Here is a 26,000-nt window from a genome sequence, read left to right as displayed (position 1 = left end):
GTCAAGACAGCAGCAACCCTCGTCGTTCTGTCAGTCATCACACGTCCTGTTGCAATCTTCAAGCTCATCAGCTTCATTGCAATAATCTTAACCTTGAACAAATAAAAATTTACCCGTGGCTACACTTCAGAATAATATGATTTTGTTTGCCGATGACACTACTATCTTATGTGCTCGGAAATCCCCTGAAGAAATTCAAACTGATTTTGAATCGATTTTGCTAAATGTTGGTGACTGGTTTCAGGCAAACCGATTATGCCTGAATGACACTAAAACAGAAAGAGTTATTTTTTCTCTTAAAACAAAATATAAAATAGATTTCTGCAGTGTCCGATTTCTGGGAATAAAATTTGAGACAAAACTGAGTTTTGAAAGTCACGTAGACTATGTGGCAGAAAAGGTTTCCATGAGCATGTATGCATTTCGGTGATTGGCTAAGTGTGTGGAGAGTGATGTGTTAGTAGCTGCCTATCATGCTCTCATTCACTCGGTACTTATGGAATACTTGTTTGGGGTCACTCAGCTCATGCTGACAGACTGCAGACTGTTTGGACTGCAAAGAAAAACATTGAGAATTTTGTTAAATTTAAGTTATCAAGCAGATACCAAAAACGCCTACAAAAGAATGGGAATACTGACACTTCCATGTTGCTATATCCTCCAGTGTCTTTTATTTGTAAAGGATAACCTAGAACTATATACTACGCATGATGAACAACACAATTATGCAACCAGAAACAGAATGGATATAAAGTCTGTTCATTTGCGCCTCGGAAGATCTTGGAACTCCAGCCTTCATTATGCTCCTGCATGCTTTAATAAATTATCTCAAAATGTCAGAAATTTACCAAGACATCAATTTAAAACGACAATTAAAAGCTACCTTCTTGTTATGGCTTATTTTAGTGTTACTGATTTTTTAGAAAGCAGTGAAGGGTTATAGCGTGATTATAGGTCAAAACATTTACATTGTGTATTTATTGTTTTTTTATGTACTTTAAATTACTGTTTGATAATTGTTGTGCTTATTTTATAATTTTGCATTTTACAAAATATGACTTTGTGTAAGGATACTTGTATCCAGGGGTGGATGGGGAAGTGGAAACTGGCCCGGGAAAACAGACAACCGGCTCAAATCCACAAAAACAGAATAACCATAACGAAGAAACATATTTTATTTATTAATATAAGGTGTTCCAGAAATAAGTCCAAGTATTTTAACTGGTAGTATAGTTGAAGCCCAGAAACGCCAATGAGGTTTTTAAAGAACAGAATTTCTTGATAATATGGCAACATAGGTATTAATTACAAGGAAGAAAATCCAGAAGAAGATCCAGTGGTTCTCAAAATTTGAGCAAAAAGTTATTTTTTCGGAAATTTTCAAAGTAAAATAACTCCGTTATTTTGGACTTATTTGAAAAACGATGGAGAGAAAATATGTTTTTTTATCGAGATCTACCACTCCTTAAAATACTTGCACTTATTTCTGGGACAACCTGTATATAAATAAGGGTATATTTCGCTAGTGCGAAATAGCCCTTTTGCCTCCGGTTTAAAAAAAAAATTGTCTTGATCAAAATTTTCGTAAAGACCAATATTGGGTCGGACATCTGAATTTTCACTACAAAATGGCTCGGTTTTACAGGGTTCTACTGCTTTATTTCCATTATCGATAACGGTAATTTGATCTTGAACAGGCTACGATTTTGAGAAACTTTATGACTTCCTGATTCATTCAGTTTAGCTGACCCAATCCTCTGTGAAATACATTACTTTTAGCTTTTCGGGTATATACTTTCTTACGCATTGTAGAAAGAAATTCTCTTTGTTCTGCTACAGCAGCAGCCTCCTCGTGTACGTGTGTTTTTAACTGAATGAACCGCGGTCGCCATTAAAACTGCAGCATTTTTTAGGTTACTATACAGGGTGTCCCAAAAATAAGTGCAAGTATTTTAACTGGTAGTATAGTTCAACAGCAGAAACACAAAGAGGTTTTTTTTGTACATATATATATATATATATATATATATATATATATATATATATATATATATATATATATATATATATATATATATATATATATATATATATATATATATATATATATATATATATATATTTTTTTTTTCACCTTGGCTTTAGGTCGTTGGGGTTGCAAAGATGTTTCTAGATTTTGTTCATTATTTTTTTATTTTATGACGACGTTTCGACAGTATATGTCTTTTTCAAGCCTCTTTAAGTACATAAAAACAGTCAGTTAAAATCAATAAGATAAAATGTCAAACTAAAAGGTCTTACCTTGAACGTAGATTCTTACAGAGTTAAAATTTGTTAAAACTGGACAACACAATAACACATATTAACTATTGTTTTAATTGTTTTTGGACATCACACTTTACTATAGAGCACGTACGTATTTCCTAGCAGATCGCTCTGTATAAAACACATTTATCATTTCAAAACCCGATGTCTACTGTTTTTAGTGCGTAGAGGATCGACAGATATATTTTGCTTAGATTTTTTAGGTCTTTTTTATCATTTACCGCGTTTTTGTAGCGTTTTTTTGTATCTCCACCATTTCATAAAATCCTCTCTTTTTTTGGTGATTTTCTGTTTTTAAAATTTTAGTTTTATTAAAATCGAATGTATGATTTTCTGTTGACACATGATTTGTGAGGGCGGTTACATTTTTTTATCATACTTGTGCCCTTTCAGTCTATTTTCTAACCATTGAGAAGTTTGTCCTATGTAAACTTGGGCGCAGTTCGAACATGGAATTTCATATATAACATTGCTTCGTTTGTTTAACGGTGTTACAGATTTTAGTTTAGAGAAATTATTAGCTAACAAGTTATGTGCTTTATGACAAATCGTTATAATCGTTAGTTTGACATTTTATCTTATTGATTTTAACTGACTGTTTTTATGTACTTAAAGAGGCTTGAAAAAGACATATACTGTCGAATATATATATATATATATATATATATATATATATATATATATATATATATATATATATATATATATATATATATATATATATATATATATATATATATATATATATATATATATATATAAGAAGTTTCCTGTTATTTTGGAAAGCTTTTTCGAACTTCCTGTTCACCGCAAATTTTCCCACGGTATAGTTTCTTAATCTCTGATATTACGACACTAAAAGAGATGCAAATACCGAAAAATTGAGGTGGCTCATTTTTTTTTAAAAAACTCTATTTTTTAAATTTCCAACTTTAATAACTCGATTGGACTTATTTGAAACTCGATAAAGAAAATATATCATTGTTCATTTTATTGAGATCTACCACCCCTGCAAATATTTGCACTTATTGACTCACCTTGTATAATAAAAATTTTCAAACCGAACAAACAACAGATGATCATTAAAGTTATAAGTGCCCCAGAGAAAGACATTTTATAATAGTTATTTTACAAATTGGTGTTTAAAAGCAACTGACGATTATACTGATGAAAATTGATTAGTTATAATAGGATAACTATGGAGTCACTAAGGATCTTACGTCACTTTAGTTAGAAGATTAACCATTTAATTTTTGCTAATCCAATCTTTTTTGAGCTCTGATCGGGACCGGCCCACCGGGAATTTTCCCGTTTTCCCATATGGTCCATCCACCCCTACTTGTATCTATTAACATGCAAAAAACATGATTTGATTTCTGGATCCGCAGCCCAGTCTTTTCCTGACAAACTATCCAAAAATTTTAATAAACTTTCCAGTTTTTTCGTTTTAATTTCATGACTAATAGGTAAAACAGGTAAATGTATGGTGCTAAGTGGTGCTAAGTTTCTTCTTAGGTTTGAGTAAACTACAAAACTGTTTTGTTGCGTCATCATTTCTATGCAGTACCTCGGTCTTAATAAGAATTTTGTCTTCTCCTTTAAGGTAGGGTTTCTTAGGACCATCGGTAACGGAGGACGGAACCGAGAGCGAAGCGGAAACCGAAAGTTCGCCGCGAATTCATTGTTCTTTAATTACAAAAGTTTTCATTCAATTATACTTTTAGCAATTGTTGATGCCAATTATCGATTCACAGCTATAGACGTAGGCTCTTACGGAAAGGAAGGAGATGCAGGGGTGTTTGGAAAATCAGCTATGAGAAAACAAATTACCGATGGAAATTTTAATATACCAGTACCAGCTGCTTTACCCGATACAGAGGGAGTACAACCATTCGTTATTTTGGGAGACGAAGCCTTTGCCTTAACCACGACGTTAATACACAAATATCCCAGAACAAGCAAAAAATGAATTCAAAAGATCAAGAAAATCTGTTTACAATTATCGGCACTGTAGGGCAAGAAGAACGTCTGAAAATTGCTTTGGAATACTTTGTCAATACTTTAGAGTCTTTTATACACCCATTGCTGTCAATCCAGATACTGCTACCAACCTTGTGGTTTCAGCATGTATCTTACACAATATGTTAAGAAATTCAAAAATTCCCATCCCGGAAGATTCAAATGTTTTTGATAATAAAGGACCTACAGAAAATATGATTTCCTGCGCACCTTCCAAAACAAGACGATCTACGTTTGAAGCTTTTAATGTGAGAGATAAGATTTAAGGAATTACTTTCACACCCACAACAGGGATCAGTCTTGGCAAGACAGAAATTGTGAACAGGCTTAAAATAATATTTGTTTTTTCTTTGTATAATAATAAAATTACAAAATTCAATTGTAATACGTCTTTAAATGTAATTCAAACTTACCTAAAATGTATGTCATCTGTTTGAAAATTTAAAAAATATATTATTTTTTAAAGTTTGGTCTTTGTAGCTCTTTAATTTGCAATTATACAAGGCTGGATTTTGTTTGACTAAATTTATTAATTCTTCCTCACTAAGAACGACAACTTTTGACTGGCCATTGCAAATACCACTCCGCTCTCGGTCGAAATCAACCATCGACTGAATAGAACTGATGGCCTCCAGTAGAGAGGGCCAAGTTTAACCGTTTTTTGAAATAACCGGTATTCCTCCTAACAAAAACCGGTTATTTAAAGGTTAGTTTTTTCACCAATTAACCTAATAACCTTGCATTACGTTAAATAACCTATAGCCGGTTATTTTTTTTTTAAAAAATCGTACTTGTTTAAAAACAATAACAATTAAATATTAGCTGCTTGAATCGTAAATTTCGAAGAAGCGAACGGCACGGATCTTCCCGATATTACGACGATAACGGAAGATCCCGCTCCCGCTCTCAAAACGAATATATATGACATCAAAGTATGACATCAAAACATCAAAATAAATCAGGCACATCAAGCGAACCCTGATGATAATAAACAAAACAACGGCCGAATGGCCCTGACAGGTAAGGCCGTAAAACAAAGTACTAATGCCATAGACTACTACTAGCCATCAGCTAGCCAAGTGATACGAAACTAACTTCAAATAAATTCTCTTAAATTCTAATATTTAAATTTTAAACCGATTTAACGGATTTTCAACCGTTCTTCAAAAGTTTTCCGTGGTTTCGCCCAGTTTCACCGTAAATAATTTTATTTGTAGTTTGAAGTCTCTCTTGAAGCTTAGACTAAGAACATACAAAAGTTGAAAGTTACAAGTAATGATGAAGATGAATCTTTCATTATTTATTCAGTCCTCCTATTTTTCTTTGGGTATTGATTAAAATAACTTGGTTGTAGATTGTAGAACTTGTGAGTTGTATGGTTTATTTGAACGTTAAGTAATTACTTGTTTTAATATCATATCCATGTCTACTCAAAAAAGTGAGGTTACATTTTATTTAAAACAATTTTGTACATATATACTTACAATGCTACAATCTCTAATTTTTATCATGGCGATTAAAGCTAAAGTTTATACTAAATTTGAGTAGACCCTATGGAGTGTAGAGGTAAGTAAACCTATAGGAAAACAAATATTTAGTTGTTTGCTTTAGGTTAGGTTATGTTGGAATAACCGGTTAATTTGTGTCAGTTAATTTTGTCAAGTTATTATTTTTTTAAAAGATAATTTTTTTTTTTTTTTTTTTTATTTTTTTTACCAATAACCGCCCATCTCTAGGCTCCAGTCACCCGAAAGTGCAGTCGCCCGACTCCCCAATTGACCCGAAAGTGTAGTCGTCCGAATTCGTAACTGACCCGACTGAGCAGTTGAGATGGGGAGAACCACATACACCCGAAAGTTCAGTCGCCCGACTCAGTCGGCGAAAAACGATCCTATCCGACTCAGACCGATCTCCCTTGCCGATCTCCAATTCACGGTTTATTAGGAATGGTCGTTTATATCGATAAAATTGCTATAAAAGTAAAAATGCAAAAATGAAATGGTAATTTTGGCATTTTTTAACTAATTTGAAAAACAAAAAAAAATTTTTCAATTATTTTATATAAAAGATATTTTTTTTTTTTTTTTTTATGTAAAATAAATATCTTACATTATTTAAAAGTGTAGTCGGGCATTGTTTTTCGGACATGTCGACAATTCTTTTTTTATTGGAAAAAAATTTCACTTTTCCAAATAAATTTTTCCCGAAAAATCCTTTATAGATCTGTTTCTGGGGTCCGAAAATAGACTACTCTAGAAAAATAATTGCAGTTCTTAAGACTCCCCCGGTAATGTAAAGTATTTTTGTTATTTTTTTACCACCGAGAAACAAACAAATGAAAAAAAGATCAAGTAAAAAAAATATAACATTGAATTTTTTTTTTCTATATAGAACATAAACAAATATAGAGCTGTTTACAGGGAGTTTTGTCGCAACATGACTAAATATCTCCAAAAAATCCCCTATACTGGGTATTCCTTTAACTGCAAGAAAATCTACAAAATAAAATAGTTACTTTTGTAAACACGTCTGCGTTAAACCCAAACCGAAAACGGAAACTACTTGTCCGAAGTTAGTTTACAGTTATAACCAAATTTTGCCTAACAAACAAAAAAATGCTTAACGTTTCGGAAAGTTTATCTCTTTCCGTCGTCGGAAGCACAAAATACAAAGAATAAAGAAAAAAACTAATAATAATAATAATAATAATAATAATAATAAAGGGGTCTAAAAGGGGTAGTGAAGCGGCTCAAATAGCCTCTCCTACTCAATTCCTACTCGTACCTCCTGCCTTATGGCTCGGTAGATCCCGGAAACCAGACTGCGTTTTATCCAAGATCAGGTACCCAACCCTGGTGGCGGAGAGACAATGACTGGGCTAACACGAGAGGAAGAAACCATACCGGTACCGAGGATTAGCACTTCGACGTATCGTGATTTTACTAGTGCTGCTTTCGACGCAAGAAACGTAACCCGGGGCGGGAGAGAATTGAACGCTGGTTCTCTCATTCGGAACCGTCATGATGATCAGCGCGTAGAGGGATTAGATGGGGGCATCCTCCCTCGAAACGGACCCATACCGCTTGAACAGGACAACGAACCGGATCATGGTGTTGTGCAGCAACCCGCTGCATCCACTGAACCGGAAATTGGAAAAAGACGCATGAAGTGGACCAAAAACATTAATACCCAAGTCATGAGATCATACTTCATAGTCACGGACCTAGAGACCAATATGACGATGTACTGCAATAGACTACATGAAGACTTCGTCAGAGCCATGCCAAATCTCAGTCATCTAAGTGCGCAACGAATTGCCGACCAGAGGAGAACAATTTTAAAGAGAAATCTTCTCCCAGCAGCCACCATAGATCAAATCAGAGAAAGTGTGAGAAACTATCTTGATACCGCAAACTCACAACCTCCCGAAGAACTTACTCAAACCGAACACGCTACTGAGCAACAAACTGAGTGGTCACCTCGATATACTGACTATGGAAACAATAGTAGAGATGAACAACAACCTGTTAGAATCAAATGATCTCTAATCACCATCAAACCTGAGATCAGATGGAAGAACAGTTTTGACGAATACCGTGTCAAGTACGCCGGAACTGACCCGTCCTTAAGACCAAAAATCCCAAAGATGCGCTATAGCCCAGCCTTCCACAAGATTCTAGCGATCGCAAATGCGTGTTTGGAACAAACGATATCTCAGAGTACGGATCTGGAAGAACTTCATTTATTTATCTACTGTACAGCTATGGCATCGGTAACCTCAAATGATCAAAAACAACCAATACCAAGAACCACAACAGTTTCCAAAAAAGCAAAACCGCCATGGGAGATAAGAATAGCTCAGAATATCGAGAACCTTAGAAAGGATATTGGGAGACTCCAGCAGATGGCCAATGGGACAACAAGCAGAAAAATAACTAGTAAACTACCATCCGAACTTACCAAACAGTTAAACGGCAAGCCCAAGCAAGAAACTCGAGCTATCATAATAGACTACTTGGATACATTAAAGCAAAAACTTGCAGCTTTCTCGAAAAGACTTCGCCGATACCAAGAAAGCTATCAGAGAAGGGTGCAAAACAACCAGTTTGTAAAAAATGAGAGGTATTTCTACAGGTCATTGGAGAGCAGAGAAGATGTGGGTGAGTCACCAGAACTGGCGGATGTAACAAAATTTTGGAAAGACATCTGGTTAAACAAGATTAACCACCGCGAAAACGCTCCATGGATATGCGTACAAGAACAGAAATTACGTGGAAACCCAATGAACCCAGTAACAGTACAACCGATGATTCAAAAAAGTAATAAAAACTACAAACTGGAAGCCCCAGGAAAAGACGGGATCCAGAACTTTTGGTTCAAAAGACTTACCTGTACACACGCATGTTTGGCATCACAATTTAACAGAGTCCTACAAAAACCAGAGGAACTTCCAAGTTTCCTCACAAGAGGAGTTACCTACCTTCTCCCGAAATCCGAGAATACCAAAGACCCGCGCAAATACAAGACCGATCACCTTGTCTAACCTAACATTGTATAAATTCTTTCTGCTGTAATTCGGGACAAAATTGATACGTACCTGGAACAAGAAAACATAATGAGGAAGATACAAAAAGGATGTAAAAGAAGAGCTCTTGGCTGTAAAGAACAGATCACTATAGATGCTGTAATTCTCGAGCAAGCACGCCAAAGGCAAAGAAATGTATGCATGGCATACGTAGATTACCAGAAGGCCTTCGATTCAATACCTCACAGCTGGCTTTTAAAAGTGCTGGAGATTTACAGTATCGATAATACCATCATAAATTTTCTACAGCATACTATGACCAAATGGAATACTTCACTAAGTATCAAACATCAAGAGTCAAATATAGAATCTGGAATTATAAGATTGCAGAGAGGAATCTTCCAGGGGGACTCCTTGTCTGCATTATGGTTTTGCCTTGCGCTGAACCCAATATCCGAAACACTTAAAGAAACAGGGTTCGGTTTTACCTTAAAATTTGGAAAAAAATTCCAAAAAAGTTAATCAGCCATTTGCTCTTTATGGATGACTTAAAAATCTACGCGGCAAACCAAAAGCAACTAGACGCTGCCCTAAAACTCACCTATCAGATGAGCACTGATATTGCCATAGACTTCGGTGCCAAAAAGTGCCACAGACCCGTGAGAGAGGGAAAACGATTGAAGGACCTGAACAATTGAACCCAAACACAAAAGTAGCATCGATGTCCCGTGATCCATACAAATACCTTGGAGTACTGCAGACAAAAAATGCATAAATAGCAAAATTAAGAAATACTTACTGGTCAATTCAAGACACGACTAAAAAAGCTATTAAAAAGCAAGCTTAATTCAAAAAACCTCACCAAAGCAAAATAATAGCTATGCCATCACCAATTTTGCAGTATATTTGGTGTTGTAAAAATGGACAGACAGACGACCTGAAAGGAATCAACAGGTTGTAAAGAACGGAATCAAAAATTAGAAAAACATCAACCAGGATCGGCAGTGGAAAGGATAAACTTGCCTCGAAAAGATGGAGGTCGCGGAATCATCGATGTGGTTGCTTCTTGCAAACAACAGATAGGCCATCTCAGGAAATATTTTAGGAGCACAAACAATGACATCCATAGAGCTGTGGTAAAAGTGGACAACAACCTCACTACACTTAACCTGAACGCTGATAACCATGACCACCTGTCTGTAAAAAAACAGAGAAGAGCAGTCACTTAGAGGTGGGGCTCGATAAGGCTTGCATTGGACTGTTTTTCAAGAGCTGCAAGAAGCGAGAAACGTGGACAAAACAAGCATCTGTTCAATGGCTCGTCGATGGGTACTTGTTTCCAGAAACGGAGGGCTTCATGATTAGCATCCAAGACCAGGTTACCGCTACACTGAGCTATAGGAAGTTTATTAGAAAGAGAATATATACCTGCCATTTCGTGTCGGAAAATGCAAAATGGAGTCAGGAGACAATAGAACATATTCTCTATATTCTCTCAAGCGTGTCAGCTACCTGGCGGGAACAAAAATATGTGGAGAAGACATGAACAGAGTAGCCAGATAGTAATAAGACTACTAAAAAACATCTTTTGAAGTTGAAACAAACACAAGATATTACCAATATAAGCCAGCGCCGGTAGTGGAGAATACAAGGGCCAGGATATACTGGAATACAGGATATAACTGACAAAACGATACCACATAACAAACCCGACATAACAGTAATTGACAAACAACATAAAAGCATTCCCTCATCCGATATTTCCTACCAAAACAACAAAATAGGATCGAAAGGCATAGTAGAAAAGTTGAGAAGTAACCCGAATTAAAAAGCGCTTAAATTAAAGACCAAATTAAAGATAGTGGCGGCTTAATCGAGGTCAAAATTTTTCGATCAAGTACTGAAGCATCATGGACGGATACCAAATAAATGAACAAAATTCCTGAAACAGGAATTTTTAGGACTACCGAACATGCCCGAAGTGACGTTCGGTTGGTAGGACAAATGAGATGGCTCCAGTCACCCGAAAGTGCAGTCGCCCGACTCCCCAATTGACCCGAAAGTGTAGTCGTCCGAATTCGTAACTGACCCGACTGAGCAGTTGAGATGTATCCGACAGTTTAGTGATGGGTCGTTTAATCGTTGTTGCAGACCGAATCGATCGACTTATAATTTGTAATACGATAGAAGAAACTTTTTTTGCTATTATTCAATTTTTGAATGTTTTTGCAACACTAAATAATATCAAATATTTTTTTTTTTATCTTTTAATATATATGTATTAAAGTGGAATAATAATTATATTACGAAAAAATTGAAACTTGAAAAAAAGTAATAAGTAAAACCGTAAAATGAATAGTTACATATATTTCAACATTGTCAAAAATTTGAGCTACTTGAGAAAAAAAGTGAAAAACTATGGGCTGTCCAATGCAACGGGAGGATCCCTGACAGTTGTGTTTTCTATTTTAATTCATACACAAATTTCATTGATTGTCATTTTTTGGATTTCCAATGTCGAAATCTTCCTTAGTCCTGAAGGGACTTTATTAGACATATTTATGAATGGATTTTTACAACGTTTTCTACTCTCAATCCTTCGTAAATAGGCTACGAAAATGAACGGGGGTGATAAAGTTTATTGTGGATATTGTTTTGTAGAATATGATGGCGTTAACGCCATCAAGTTTAAACTTGGTATTAATGTGGATAGTTTTCGATTTGATTTAATCAAACACGTCTTTTTGTTGTTTTTTAAAATTACGCCATTTATGGGGTAAAATAATTTTTAAAAAAAAAAAAAAAAAAAAAAAAAAAAAAAAATATAATGAAAAAAAATCCTCAAAACTTAGATTAAATGCTTTTCGCTAACGAAGATATAAAAATTCCAGAAAATTAATCAACCATGTATATCTTCTATTTTTTGTTTTCAGGGTGGGCGCCTCTCATACTTAAATAAATTATTAAAAAAAAAAAAGTTTTATTTTTGATTTAAAGTAGATTGAATATTTTAACTACACATTGCTAAAAAAATTATCAAAAATTTTAAATTTTAGTTAGCTTTTTATGAGATTTAAAAAATTTTGTTCATTTTTAGGAAATGTTGAATATGTCATAAACCTTTTTTAACCTCAATTTTAGTTATATGCTTATTCAATAAAACAACATAAATATTAACTTTATTTTTTCATAGAATCCGAAATCAATTAATATATTATAGAATATAAAAGAATTTTTTTTTTTTTATTTTTTAAAATATGTCTAAAATTAACCCTACATTATGCTCACAAAATTAAATTTCAATACAAGTAAGAATCACAAAAATAAGAAATAAAATTGTTTTTTTACTAGTTAAAAGTGGCGTATTTTTAAAAATTCTGTGTTTTGAAGGGGAGTTAATCACCGCGCCCTTAATGACAGATCTATGTTGTGTGTAATTTCCAATACAAACTATCGTTTCCCTTGGAGCCTGCTGTCGTATGAGACGCACCCTGTATAAACAAGGATTTTACTGATATACCAAAGATTTTGGTATCTTTTTTTTGTATTTATCTTTAATAAATTATTAAAAATCAGGTTTTTTGGCAAAGATTACAATACACATTTAGACTGTTTGAAAAAAATCATTACAATTTTTTTCTCTTAATCGAAAATGTTAAAAATGACGAAAAGAATACCGTGAGAAGTTTGAGCTCTTAAATTTAAAATATTAAAGAGATGCAGCAGTCCAGCATCGAAATTTCCAGTTTTCCATTTGATTAACATAGGGATTTTTTCCCAACTTTGGAAGTTTTTTACTCTTTAACGAGTTTTCATACACTGGGTCGAAAAAATATTCTTGTAGAGAATTCAACGCTCTATATAAAATCACTAGCGTGTACCAACGACTTCGTTCGCAGTCGAAATTAATCATTTGTAATGGTCATGATAAAGCAAATTCAAGAATTTCCATTAACATACAAACTGGATAAAATTTCCTCACATTTATGTCAGAATGAGGAAAAACAAGTATGGCGATATTATTATTGTATAACTTGGTAATATTTGAGGGGTATTTCATCTCGTTGGAATTTCTGACTTTAGAAAAACCCGTTTGCCAAAAAAAAACTTTTTACGTTCAAGCAGTTTAAGCAGAATAGTGGTTAAGAAATTACCCAACTTTTGGAAAAAACCCTGTCATGATTTTTTAAAAAATTTCAAAATATGTAAAAACAATAAATTATGCTTGTCCAACGCCGTTTTCCCGAAGAACTAACACAATATGTAATATTTGAGGGGCGTTTTCACCCTCTTGGAATTTGAAGATTCGAGAAATCCCCCCTCCTTATCGAACCTCTAACCCGTTTACCAAAAAATCAGCTTGTAAAGCGTCAAGCAGCTTTAAGCAGAAAGCGGATTACGTCATGATCATATTTTATGAAAACACCCTGTATAAGTTTATAAAAATTCTTAAAATGTAAAACAACAAAATAAAAATATAATGTTTTTTTTTTTTTTTTTTTTATTTTTTTGCAGTTTTTAAATAAAATATTTTAATTTTGAGGGATCACCCCCTTAGAATTCCGGTGTTTCGAAAAATCCCTTTCTTATCGAACCTTTACATCCTAAAGTCAATCTGTTTTCCCAAAATCAGCTTTTAACGTGAATCCCCGCGCTTTAAGCAGGATCGTGATTAATCAATGACCAGAATTTTTCGAAAACACGCTTGCATACAGTTTGTTAAAAACATCTTAAAATATGTAAAAAACAAAAAATAAAATATACGTGTTAGCGTTTTTTTCGGAAACTTGACCGTTTTTTGAGAGATAAAAAATATTGTAATATTTGGGGGTGGTTTCCACCTCTTGGAACAGGAATTTCGAAAAAATTCCTTCTTATCGAAACTCTAAACCCTACAATCAACCATGTATGCCAAAATTGAGCTCTTACGTTGAGTGGTTTTTGAGCAGGATCGTGATTAATCAAGTATGTCAGTCCTAAGGATTTTATTATATTAGTATAGATGGAAATTTTCATAGGAAACATTTTTTGTGAGTCTCATTCTCTAAAATTTTTGAATATTGGTACATATTTTAGCAAAAAAACTTTTTTTTTTTTTTTTTTTTTTTTTTTTTTTCATATTCTTCATTATGGTTGTATTCATTACTATTACGATTTTATGTAACGTGGCGACGATAAGCGAAAACACCATAGCGATGGCCAAATATTAGGAAACACTCTATTTTAAATTATACTTCGTTATATAGTTCAATTTATAATAACTAAGTTAAAATTCATTATGTGATTCAGTGAATAATATTTTGAGTTATTTGTATGATTTATAAGAAATATTTTTTAAAAGTCTTTGTGTGAGACCTAATTGATTTGTAGCGCTGGATGTTTACGTTGTGTAATCCGATCTGGTAGATAAAAAATATATTGATCGGATATTTCATTTCTCCAGAGAGATAACACTTTTTTAAACGGTTTTACTTTTCGGATTAGAAAAAATCTATCTAAATCTAATAATATAGAGAGTCGTCGGTGATAAATTTTTATATTGTATTTTTTAAAAAAAATCAAATAGTACATCTTACAGAACTTTTGGGGTGCTATTCAGAACTCTAACCAGAACTGTTTTTCAACATTGCTTTACCTTCGTTAAGTCGATTTTTATACCTCATCTATAGAGTGGGGCATCAATAAAATTTTTAGTACATAAATTAAAATAGTACATCTTATAAAATTTTTGGGGTGCTATTCAGAACTCTATTCAGAACTATTCTTTAAATAATTTTTTACCTAGAAAATCGATTTAAACTACGCAGGCTGACCATTTTATTTTGTTCATAATTGTTAATAACAATAGAACTATTTTATCAATAGTCAGGAACTATAGAACTTGTTCTAGAATATATTTCCACTATCAGAGCTGTTCCAGAATAAAAAAGGGTACTACGTGAAGTTGGCACCCCCTGTCATATCTCCCGAAAAATACCAGAACTATTTTTCTAACTTATCAAGAACTATAGATCTATTGTAAATCTATCCAGAACTCTCCAATTCCAGTTCATTTTTTGAAAAAGGGTGCCAACTTCACACGAGTTACTTTTTCAGATTAGAAATAAAATACGTATTATTCCCTCAATCCTTATTTTAAAGAAGAAGATATTTTACTAATATTAAGCGGTTATTATTAGCAATTTGCTTTTGACAATTTTATTATTTTATTATCAGGATTTGCCACTAAAGTTTCGTTCCAAAAATATCATAATGTCGTATACTATACCGAGTGGTTTTTAAAATATAACCTTTTTTTTTTTTTTTTTTTTTTTTTTTTTTTTTTTTTAATAGAAAGTACTGTATAATAGTGTCCTCTTCAAAATTCGGTCTACCATCAATTACAATCTTATTTGATATATACAGGGCGAGTCCAAACTAAATGTATTTTTCACCACTATTTTAATACAACACCCTTTATTTGTATTCATAAACGAACAAGGTTTGGTTTAATCTTTTTGTTTGTATTTAATAAGCACTTCCTATACCTAAAATCGATATTTAATGAGAATTTTTTTTTTTTTTTAATAAAATATTTAACTAAAATCTTATTTTTTTTTTTTTGTTTTTTTTAGTAAATTAGTAAAATAGAGGTAAATGTGCCATTCTCCAGAAAGCGAAGCCTGAAACTTGAAAGAATCCAACTAGATGAAAAAGAAATACTGCGCATCACAAGAAGTTAAGTATCTGGGAATAATCCTGGACAGTAAATTTCTGTGGAACAGGCATATTAAGAAACATTACCAGCAAAGCCACCAAGGCTCTCATGATATGCAACAGAAGACTGGCGGGAAATAGATGGGGCTGTCCCCCTAACATTTTGCGCTGGATGTATACCATGATTAGTGAAGACCCATGATTACTTTATGGAGCAGTGCCTTGTACACAAAACTAGAGCATCGGACGGCAAGGCTAAACGTGTGCAAAGTCCAGAGACTAGCAAGCGTTTGCATCACAGGAGACATAAACCTGTCAACAGCAGAAACGGAGGTCATTCTAGATCTAAAACCACTGCACATTGTCATTGGGTAGATATGCCAATATGACAATGATTAGAATGGTCACTAACGGAATTAGTACTGGGAGAATTGTCAGCTCAGGAGCTTGATACACCTTCAAAAGGAAAATACCACTCCTGCACTCCAGTGGACGATATGCCAAGAACGTACAGACTTTGGAAAACATCTAAAGTAGTATTAAGCAATAAAAAGGATTGGAAGAGAGAAACGTTTGCTCTGCATGGACCGTACAATAACTTGGTATACTGATGCTTCCAAAACCAATACGGGAACAGGGATCGGAGTATTTGGGTCGAGAACTAAATATTCCGAACAATGGCCAACTTTCCCTAGTATCCTACAGGCAGAAATCTAACCTATCGAGAGATGCGTACAACTTATCTAGATAGAATATCGGAAACAAGAAATAAGCCACTATCATGATAGTCAAGCAGCGTTAAGCGACCAACTCAGTAAACACCAATTCGAAGTTGTTCAAAGAATGCATAGAGACGCTGAATAAATTAGGCAAAAAAACCAGAAGTCCTCTTACTCTGGGTTGCCTGCTCACCAAGGTAATAGAAGGCAATGAAAAAGCAAATGATCTAGCTAGAAAAGGAACGAACACTCCACTGAACTGGACAGAACCGTTCTGCTTTCCAAGTGGTAACATACTCAAGGCGGAACTCAAAAACTTGGAAGATTCCGTCCGCAACCTGAAATGGGAATCTTGCAAAGTCTACAGGACACTCGAAGAAGTTTGTGAGGGCTTATGATCAAGAAAAATCACAGATCTTCCTGGGTTTAAGTAAGAACAATCTTCGGGTTGTCACGGGGTTTTTAACAGGACACTGGCTCCTCAATGAACACCTCAGTAGATTGAAACTAAGAAGAAACGGCGAATGCAGATTCTGTGGGGAAAATGGGGAAACACCAGTACACCTCATCACTGAGTGCGCCGAGACGACAACCATTCGTACCATGAACTTTGGTACGACTGATATTGACATACAAAATAACAGCGATTTTCATTTCCATCTCTGACGTCGTTTTTTTTTCGACCATATGGTATCTAGAATTGTATATGACTTGGCCTATCTTAACCTTAGTTTGGTTTGGTTGTTGAATTTTTATATTTAATTTCTGCCGGGTGCGAAGTGCGAAAGCACGCAGATTGTTTTGGCTCAAGGTTCTAAATGCTGCGATTGCTCAAGTTTCTAAATGGTGCAACAATTGCTCCATCTAAATGCTGCAACCACCCCTCCTGACCCTTTATCTCTGCGCCTGAAGCCCCGTTCTCAGAACAGCGATTGTCGCCAGCTACACGTCAAAAGAACCAATGAGGTTTGTACAAAATTCAAACAGCTGTCAATTTTAAATTTAGTACAGCTCCCATTGGTTGTTTGAAATGTCAAACAGTGTCGCCAGCAACACGACGTCGTTCTGAGAACGGAGCTTGACGTTGTCCGGCCATCCGACGCGACGGAGGGGGAACCTGTCCCTGTTACTGTCACTTGCCACCTTCTTGTCACCAGCCCAACAAGCCGCAGGAATTTTCATTTCTTTGATTTATTAAAACAATTGTTATTTCTTATATAAACATTAATAACTAACTATTAAAAAATATAGTCCACTATATAACCAGCCCAACACAGATATTTAGTCATAAATATTTTAAATAGTTTTTTTCTTTATTCTTTGTATTTTGTGCTTCCGACGACGGAAAGAGATAAACTTTCCGAAACGTTAAGCATTTTTTTGTTTGTTATGCAAATTTGTATAACTGTAAACCTAACTTCTGACAAGTAGTTTCCGTTTGGGTTTAACGCAGGAGTGTTTACAAAAAGTAACTATTTTATTTTGTAGATTTTCTTGCAGTGGAGAAATACCCATATAGGATTTTTTGGAGATATTTAATCATGTTGCGACAAAACTCCCTGTAAACAGCTCTATATTTGTTTATGTTCTATATAGAAAAAAAAATTCATGGTTATATATTTTCTAACTTGATCTTTTTTTCATTTGTTTGTTTCTCGGTTGTAAAAAAATAACAAAAATACTTACATACCGGGTGAGTCTTAAATAACTGCAAATATTTTTAGAGGTAGTCTATTTCGACCCCAGAAACACATCTATAAAGGATTTTTCGGGAAAAATTTATTTGAAAAGTTGAAAATTTTTTTCCAATAAAAAAGAATTGTCGAATGTCCGAAAACAATGCCCGAATACACTTAAATAATGTAAGATATTTATTTAATTGAAATTGGTGATCTATTTTATCTTTTATATAAAATAAAATTGAAAAACTGATCAGGCACATTAGTTAAAAAATGGCCAAAATACATTTCATTTTGCATTTTACTTTTATTAGTCAAATTTTTATCGATATAAACGCCCATTCCTAATAAACCGTGAATTGGAGATCGGCAAGAGATCGGGAAGGGAGATCGGTCTGAGTCGGATAGGATCGTTTTTCGCCGACTGAGTCGGGCGACTGCACTTTCGGGTGTATGTGGTGTCCCCGGACAAATACCCCGTAGGACGAATACCGCCACCTCTAAAATTTCTGACAGATGAATGTTTCAGCCAATAGAATTACTGGAAATCTATTCAAGGTCATTACGCCGTTACGCCGATACGCCGTTTTTAGGATAGTGTGGCTGCACCCTTACAAACACGTATACCTTTACGTACGCATGCGCATTTCGGTAAAGGTGTGGATCCGGTGGCTGACCTTGAAGCCCATATTTGCTGCTTTTGATCATCGATACTACGCAAGCGCACATCGTCGATGTTGCCAAATTGCAGTTTATTTTCGAATTATTTGCAATTCATTATTATTGAAAATTTTTTTTTGCGTGTTAATCAATAATAAAAGGATAATAATACAAATTCTATAATTTCAGATTTATCTTGATATCCAAAATTAAGGTAAGAAGGATAATGAAGATTGTGAAATGAAAGTATTATAATATATAAAATTGTAATAATAATAACATTTATTTATATGTTTACATTAGAATTAAAATTTATCATTTACGGATTTTTTCTTAATGGTTTTAAACTTATTAGAATTATTTTATTTCTTTCAAGTTATTTAATTTCTAGTTATTTACAGGCAACAATATTTTTGATTATATGCATGTATTGATGTTTTGAAGTACTACCATGAAGCCCCGTTCTCAGAACTGCGTCGTGTCGACAGCGACACTGATTGACACTTCAAACGACCAATGGGAGCTGTACTAAATTTAAAATTGACAGCTGTTTGAATTTTGTACAAATCTGATTGGTTCTTTTGTCGTGTCGCTGGCGACAGTCGCAGTTCTGAGAACGGGGCTTGACGGGTCTTATTACAGAACAATAAACGTCAATCGGAGATAGAGGTAACATTTTACCTATTATATAATGTTACTAATATAATATACTTTGATTATAATTAATGTTTGTATCATAATTTCTTAAAAATATCAAGCATAGTTTTTAAATATCCGTAGTTTTGATGGAATGTTAAAAAAAATCTATTATGAACATGACATGGAGCTACAGCATTTAAAAATAAAAAAATAATAAAAAATTTGGACACATCCCTTTTAATTTCCCGAATTTTTAATAAAGCACTTTTTAAACGTAGCATAATAATCTAGATAGGAATCTAGGATTTTATTTCTATATAATTTTATTGACTGAAAATACATAATAAGCGTTCACGTGTTGTGCGAAATATTAAAATAATATACCGCGTACTATGATTGAAAAAAAAATAGCGTCAGCAATGACTATGAAATGAAGATCGCTGTCATTTTATGGAAATGTCCCCAATCGTCATTTCCCAGACAACTGGACGCCGTTTTTTTGATCATACGGTATATATTGACAAAAAAACACTGAAAAGCACATATTTGTTTTCTACTGAAAATAATTCCAAAATAACTCACAATCTGGCAACATCGGAGATGTGCGCATGCGTAGTGTCTGTAACTATATGCAGCAAAAACTCGTTTCAAAGTCACCCACCGGATCCGCACCATTACCCGCATTTCTTATATTTTCTATTTTTTATACACGTAAAAGATTCTTTACGTCTACGTATACGTGCCAGAAGCGGCCGACTCGACCGTATGCCGTTGTTCTCTATTAAAGTATCATATATGAGTATTTTCATAAATAGAAGTATTTGAATTTAATTTTTAAATCTAGTAAACATTAGCAGATTATAACAGAATAAACAACCTACACTTAAAACGCACAAAAAAAAAGAAAGTTCTAACAAAATAAACCAAATAACAATGGAACTTTGAAATACCTAAACCTTACAAATAAACGCTTAAAATAATTAGAAAATCTCTAGCTTAGCTGACTACTATTATAATAGTCATATTAGATACCTACTAGTTCTATTATACGAGTATGGTAGAATGAAACAAGAACTTGATATAAAAACTTCTTTATCTAAATATCACTGTCTTCTAAACAAATATCAGTTAAAAAAGTGTCCTGTGACCAGTGAGATATGACATTTAAGGGTAGTTCTGTTTTTTTAGTTGCAAACTTAACAAAGTCTTGTGGTATATAAAGTTTGTCATATATATCATGAATTCTTTTATTAAGCACAGCCCATCTTCTGGCAATTTCTATGAGCATCGTTTTTCGAAATACCATGCAATGCATATGAGGCAATTTGTCATAATAAACTCTGCTAAATCCATACTGCGATAGAACATATTTCCAAGATTTTATAATTTTTGCATTGGAGCCAATATGATTGGAATCTGGTGTTATTATAATTAAAATTCCTTCAAATTTCAACAACTCGTATGCCTTTGTACAACATTTTAACCGTAAGTCTGGGCATGGAATATATTCAAGTAATAAACTGAAAACCACAATGTCAAATGACTCTTTTTCTAACTGCAATATCACATTGCTTTTTATAACTGATCGGTCTGATATCTCAGTATGTATAAAATCACACATTAAAACATCTTCACTGGCAGGAGCTATGTCAAGAGCAGTAACATCAAATATTTCAAATTTCTTAAAAGGATTGTAACAGCTCCCTACATCTAATAATTTGAATTTACTTTTTATGTCCAATTTTCTCTTATCCAAAGACATTTCTGCAAGTTTTAGACGTTTAAGAATACATAATTCCTTTTCTCTACACTTTTCTATACAGGAAAAATACTTCTTAATATGTTCATATGTCCATATAATTCTTGAAATAGCTTTGCTGCCTGTAGAACAGTTATGATCCCAAAAATTTTCTGCTAAACTCTTCATTGCAACTGCATATTTGTTTAGGTGTTGCTTATTTTCACAATGATTTTTCCAAGCTTGTTCTGTACCTAAAATTTTGGCCTCATCTCGCAACTTTCTGTGTGTATTTTTAATAAATTCAGCAAGAGTTTTTTGATTATCATCAGTCATATTTAACAGAAATAACTAGGTAGTTATCGAAAAAACTGCAAATCGTCCAATTATAGAAGTATTCTTTTGTTCTGATTGCAATCGGGAAGTGATGTGATTTTAGTGAAAGCGAGTTTTTAGTTCACTTCAGTTTTCAGTTTATTCATTTGTTTAATGAGTGAAAGAACACCGAAAGAACACGATCTTTACTTTTTTTGTTTACAGTTACTGACACGTTACTGAGTTGTCAGTTACCCACTTACACTCACAATACCCACTGTTGAGATAAGGTTATATTTTCTAGTGTTGGGAAAATTCGAATTAAATAATACGACTAATTCGATGGTAAATTAAAACTAACTAATTCGAATTATCTTTTTCGCTATAATCGAGATAAAAATTAGTAGTATTTTATACCGTATGATCGAAAAAAAAATGGCGTCTAGTTGACTGGGAAATAGACAGTTAAAGCACGGCCAAAGACGTAGACGTAAACGTATCGTTTGACATGTACGCTTGCGCAGTGAGAAATTCACTTGCGTTTACGGATACGTGATACGTATCTTTACGTGCCTTTACGTACGTACAAAACGCAAACGTATCGAGCCGAAGGTTTCGATTTTCACCCGAATGATGCCGAACGTACAAATTCACAAACAACTTGTTTCGAGATGGCTTTTTTTGGCACACAGTCAAGTTGACACACAGGGAGAACCACATCTGTCCTAATGAGCATCTGTCCTACCAGTTGTTCGGGTAGAGTCGTCCACCCGAACGCGTCCCGAACGTTAAAAACAGCGTTGTCAGGTTGTCGCATTTTCAAGAAGCAATTAACAAAATTTTCTGTATCGGAAAAAGAGTGTAAGGTATTTATCTTATTGTAAATTATAAAATAAATTAGACTAGGACTTAATTAAGGACCTTTATGACCATATTTAATAATAATTACAAGTTTTATCTAAATTATTTTTCTTGTGGTGTTCTTGGTTGCCCTATACCTATTTCTAAAATGTTTATAATTTGCATTGTTTGTTTTTTATTCTCTTTTTTTTTTTTTTTAATTTTTATAGTTTATATTATAAAAAATCAATGATTATACATTTTATTTACACCCCTTACATTTTTTGTGTACTACCAAGAGTATATTTCTTGACCTCTTATGATAAATGGGCACAAATAGTTTTATTACTTATAATGCTTTAGATTAAAATATTAATCTATTGATTAAACTATATTCTACTGTATAATATATTTGCTACATTAATGTATAATAGACTACGAGGCCCAATTAAGAGTTTATTGACATAATTACTAAAGTTCATCTGAAGTTACAAGATTTTTTTATATGTATTTTGGTTGCCTATGACAGGCGAGGGCAGGCGTTTATTTAACTCACAAATTAAATGTTTTATGTTTTTATTATAAACAAGGTTAATTTATTATACACCCTTACACCTTCACAAAGATTCCAAGGGGAATATGTCGTGACCTCTTATATTAAAATGGAAAAGGTTTATTAGTCAATGTTTTAGTTACCCATCAGCGTCTTTAATAAAATCTAATGTATTCTATCTAGTGTATTTTTCATAGAAATGATCTGACATCATAAAAAGCAAATCCAAAAATATCATTTAGAGAACCTACAATAAATTTTTTCTTTGACAATATTGGTGAATTTTAATATAACTAAACTCACTTTATAACTTAATTTTTGTAATATTCGTTTCTTAGCAATTAGAGTAAAAATTAATTAAACTAAAAAAAAAAAAAAAAAAAAAAAAAAAAAAAAAAAAAAGTTTTTCCAATTAAATAAATATACAGGTTTTCTTAAAAATATCTAATTACAAACTAGAATTAAAAAATATAAAAAAAAACTTTAATTTTTTTTTTTTTAGACTTTATGTTCTTTTTTTTAAAAATTAAATTTAAGAATGATTCAGAACCACGGATGTGTGTTCAGAACTGACTCCTTTCGGCCCAATTTAATTAGATATGTTATAAAACTTACAAATAAATGATTTTTTTTTTTTCAAACGCAACAAAAGGTATTAATTTGGCGACAGAAATCCAGAAGAGCCGTGATTGATAAAATAAAAGTAATTTTACATGCCTAGGCATAAAAATAAATAAAAAAAAAAAAAAAAAAAAAAAAAAAAACAAATATTATTAATTAAACTGATATAAAAGTGTCAAATTCAAACGAGTGTAAACCATAGTTCTCAGATTAAGTTACCGTATGATCGAATAAAAACGGCCTCAGCGATGCTTTATGAATGAAAATCGCTTTTTTTATATGTAAATTTATATGTGGATAATGTCTTCGATTGTCATTTCATAGACATCGCTGGCGCTCGTTTTTTTGATCATACGGTATTAATTAGTTAACAAGTTATTCTTTTAAATCTGTTATATTTATTTGCCAAAGTTTGACACATTCGCTCTTTAAAAAATATTTGTTGACGTTTGAAAAATAGATTGTCCTGATTCGGAGTAAAAATGACCGTTTGTGCCTATGGCCTGTAATGAAATAAATTTTTTTTTTTTTTTTTTTTTTTTTTTTTTTTTTTCTTTTTTTTTTTATATATTATTGTCAAAAAAGTGATTGGGTGCCATATTAGTAATAGAATTAATACACACATGGTTCACCAGTGGTCGGCTATTGAAATTAATGATTGCCTGTCCATTTTTATATTTAAAATAAAAATTATATGGGGAATGTCATCGATAATCATTAACAAGCTAACTGCGAGCCGTTTTTTTTTCGATCATACAGTACTATACAATTTGAAAAAAAATTGCTGCTCTTCCAAGCTGTTTTTTTTTGATTTTACGAGTATTTATACTATATTTATATGTTAATTTGTTTTAATCAACATTTAATATTTACGGTTTTTATGAATTCCTTTGCTCACATATTTTGTTCTTATATTTTACCGCGGTTTTGTCTCAAGGCACTCAGGCAAGAAATACCTTAATTATATGTAACATTATTAATTAACTACTTTAGGGGTTCGGTTACAGGTAAGTCTTGCTATACACAGAAATAACTAAATGTAACTATTACTTTACTACGAATAAGCTCTCCATAGTCTTTACTTTCACTTTCATTAACATAATCTGGGAATAAGTGAAAAAAAATTTCTGTAATTTCAGGAATTTTCCCTTACTTTATTATTTTTCTTGACAATTGGAATCTTTTTTTTATAAAGTACTTTTTAACGGAGATAAAAAAAAAACAGTAATTTTTAATTTTAATAAATTAAAATGTTTTTTAGCAATACAGCCATGAGTATTGCAACCACTAGCTGCACACTTTAAGATAAGATATTTTTTTTCTGGTTATATTTGAAACAATTAAATTCAGATCGTACATTTTTTTAGTTTGAAAAGATATTTTGAAATTCTATCAGCCTTTGCACATTTAAAAATACAGGTTTCTAAAAATACCTTAACTTATTATTTTGACATACTAACTTAAATCATTTTTTCTTTATTTTATCGTCTTTTTTAAAAATAAATTCAATATTGATTCTCAGACTGATTAAAATATTTTAATCTAGAGAAATATATATACACATAAATAATTACTTAAAAAAATATTATAATAGAACAGGTGTATTACTAGGAGTTGGCATTTCAGGGGCTCTGGGTGCGATTTTGTGATGTTATTTGAAGAGTTTCACCGGTCAACACGGCTTTAGTAAAATAGATTGTTGTTACTATTTGTCATTTGGCAGAATAAGTTGTGACGTTTGTTTCTTTGAAACAATTTAAATTTATAATATTTACGGACTTGCCTGCACATCATGTATGGATACATGTATTTACCTTTATGCTTTTAATGCTTCAGATTTACTGTTAGTTTACGCTTGCATCTTTTCTTAAATTGTCCCGAAAGGAGTATCCTGAAGATTTATACATTTTTGACTTACGTCAGGTATTTTTCTGTAATCTTATATCATTGTCCTGACAAGATCTTCTAAATAAAGTATTCGAAAATACCCATGTTCTGTCTAAGCAGGTTTTTTATCCAGGAGCTTAATATATACAATAATAAAATAAAAAAAAAAAAAAAAAAAAAAATATTAAATAGAAAACAAAAATTAAATGCCTTTATAGGATCAGTCCTCTTAAATGTGCTATGTGATACACGATTGATACGATTTTCATGTATATGAAAAGTATGGCCAATATGCTTATTACAATCCGATGTATTGAACTTGGTATTGAATGCATAGGAAATCATCAGATTAAGTGTGGTTTATGTAATAAATATTCTTATTATTGTTTCTATCTCCGGACCAGGATCAACCATGGCCGATTCACACCTACACGCTTAAACACCAACCTAAGGCTTGCCTATATGTCCTTGTGCTAGAAGTATAATATAAAGGTCTGTGGTCTAGGAAGGCTGACACTTATGTCTCATATAATCGAAAAAAAACGACGGCGTCCAGTTGGCTTGAAATGACGATCGATGACATTGCCTATATAATGTCCTATATAATTTTACATATAAAAAAAAAAAAAAAAAATCTTCATTTCATAGCCTATCACTGACGCACGTTTTTTTTCTCATTCATATTGTACCCTACCACATGGTACATACCTACCTATCTCATATATCATATGCCTTATGGTTTTAAATATGATAAATTGTCTTTTGTATTATGCATATAGCTATA

At 32.8% G+C, this 26,000-nt stretch overlaps 2 protein-coding genes across 2 annotated transcripts in view; both read right to left on the bottom strand.

Annotated features, from left to right (window-relative positions):
- LOC115887565 (dynein heavy chain 6, axonemal-like) overlaps positions 1-26,000 on the bottom strand; it is a 110,948-nt gene that overhangs the window by 15,353 nt on the left and 69,595 nt on the right. The window lies entirely within an intron of this gene.
- LOC115887556 (S-adenosylmethionine sensor upstream of mTORC1) lies at positions 20,338-21,714 on the bottom strand. The gene has a single exon (XM_030907016.1). It carries the CDS (start codon positions 21,334-21,336, stop codon positions 20,359-20,361), a length of 978 nt encoding a protein of 325 aa, XP_030762876.1. The 5' UTR covers positions 21,337-21,714; the 3' UTR covers positions 20,338-20,358.

The sequence above is a fragment of the Sitophilus oryzae genome, unplaced genomic scaffold, assembly GCF_002938485.1.
Source record: "Sitophilus oryzae breed Bouriz unplaced genomic scaffold, Soryzae_2.0 scaffold_577_pilon_pilon, whole genome shotgun sequence".
Lineage (NCBI taxonomy): Eukaryota > Metazoa > Arthropoda > Insecta > Coleoptera > Curculionidae > Sitophilus > Sitophilus oryzae.
The sequence above is the reverse complement of the archived record's forward strand: the minus strand, read 5'-3'. Positions and strand labels throughout refer to the sequence as shown.

Excerpts from the sequence above, each read along its gene's own strand:
- LOC115887556 (XM_030907016.1), bottom strand. The coding sequence starts at position 21,336 with ATGACTGATGATAATCAAAAAACTCTTGCTGAATTTATTAAAAATACA.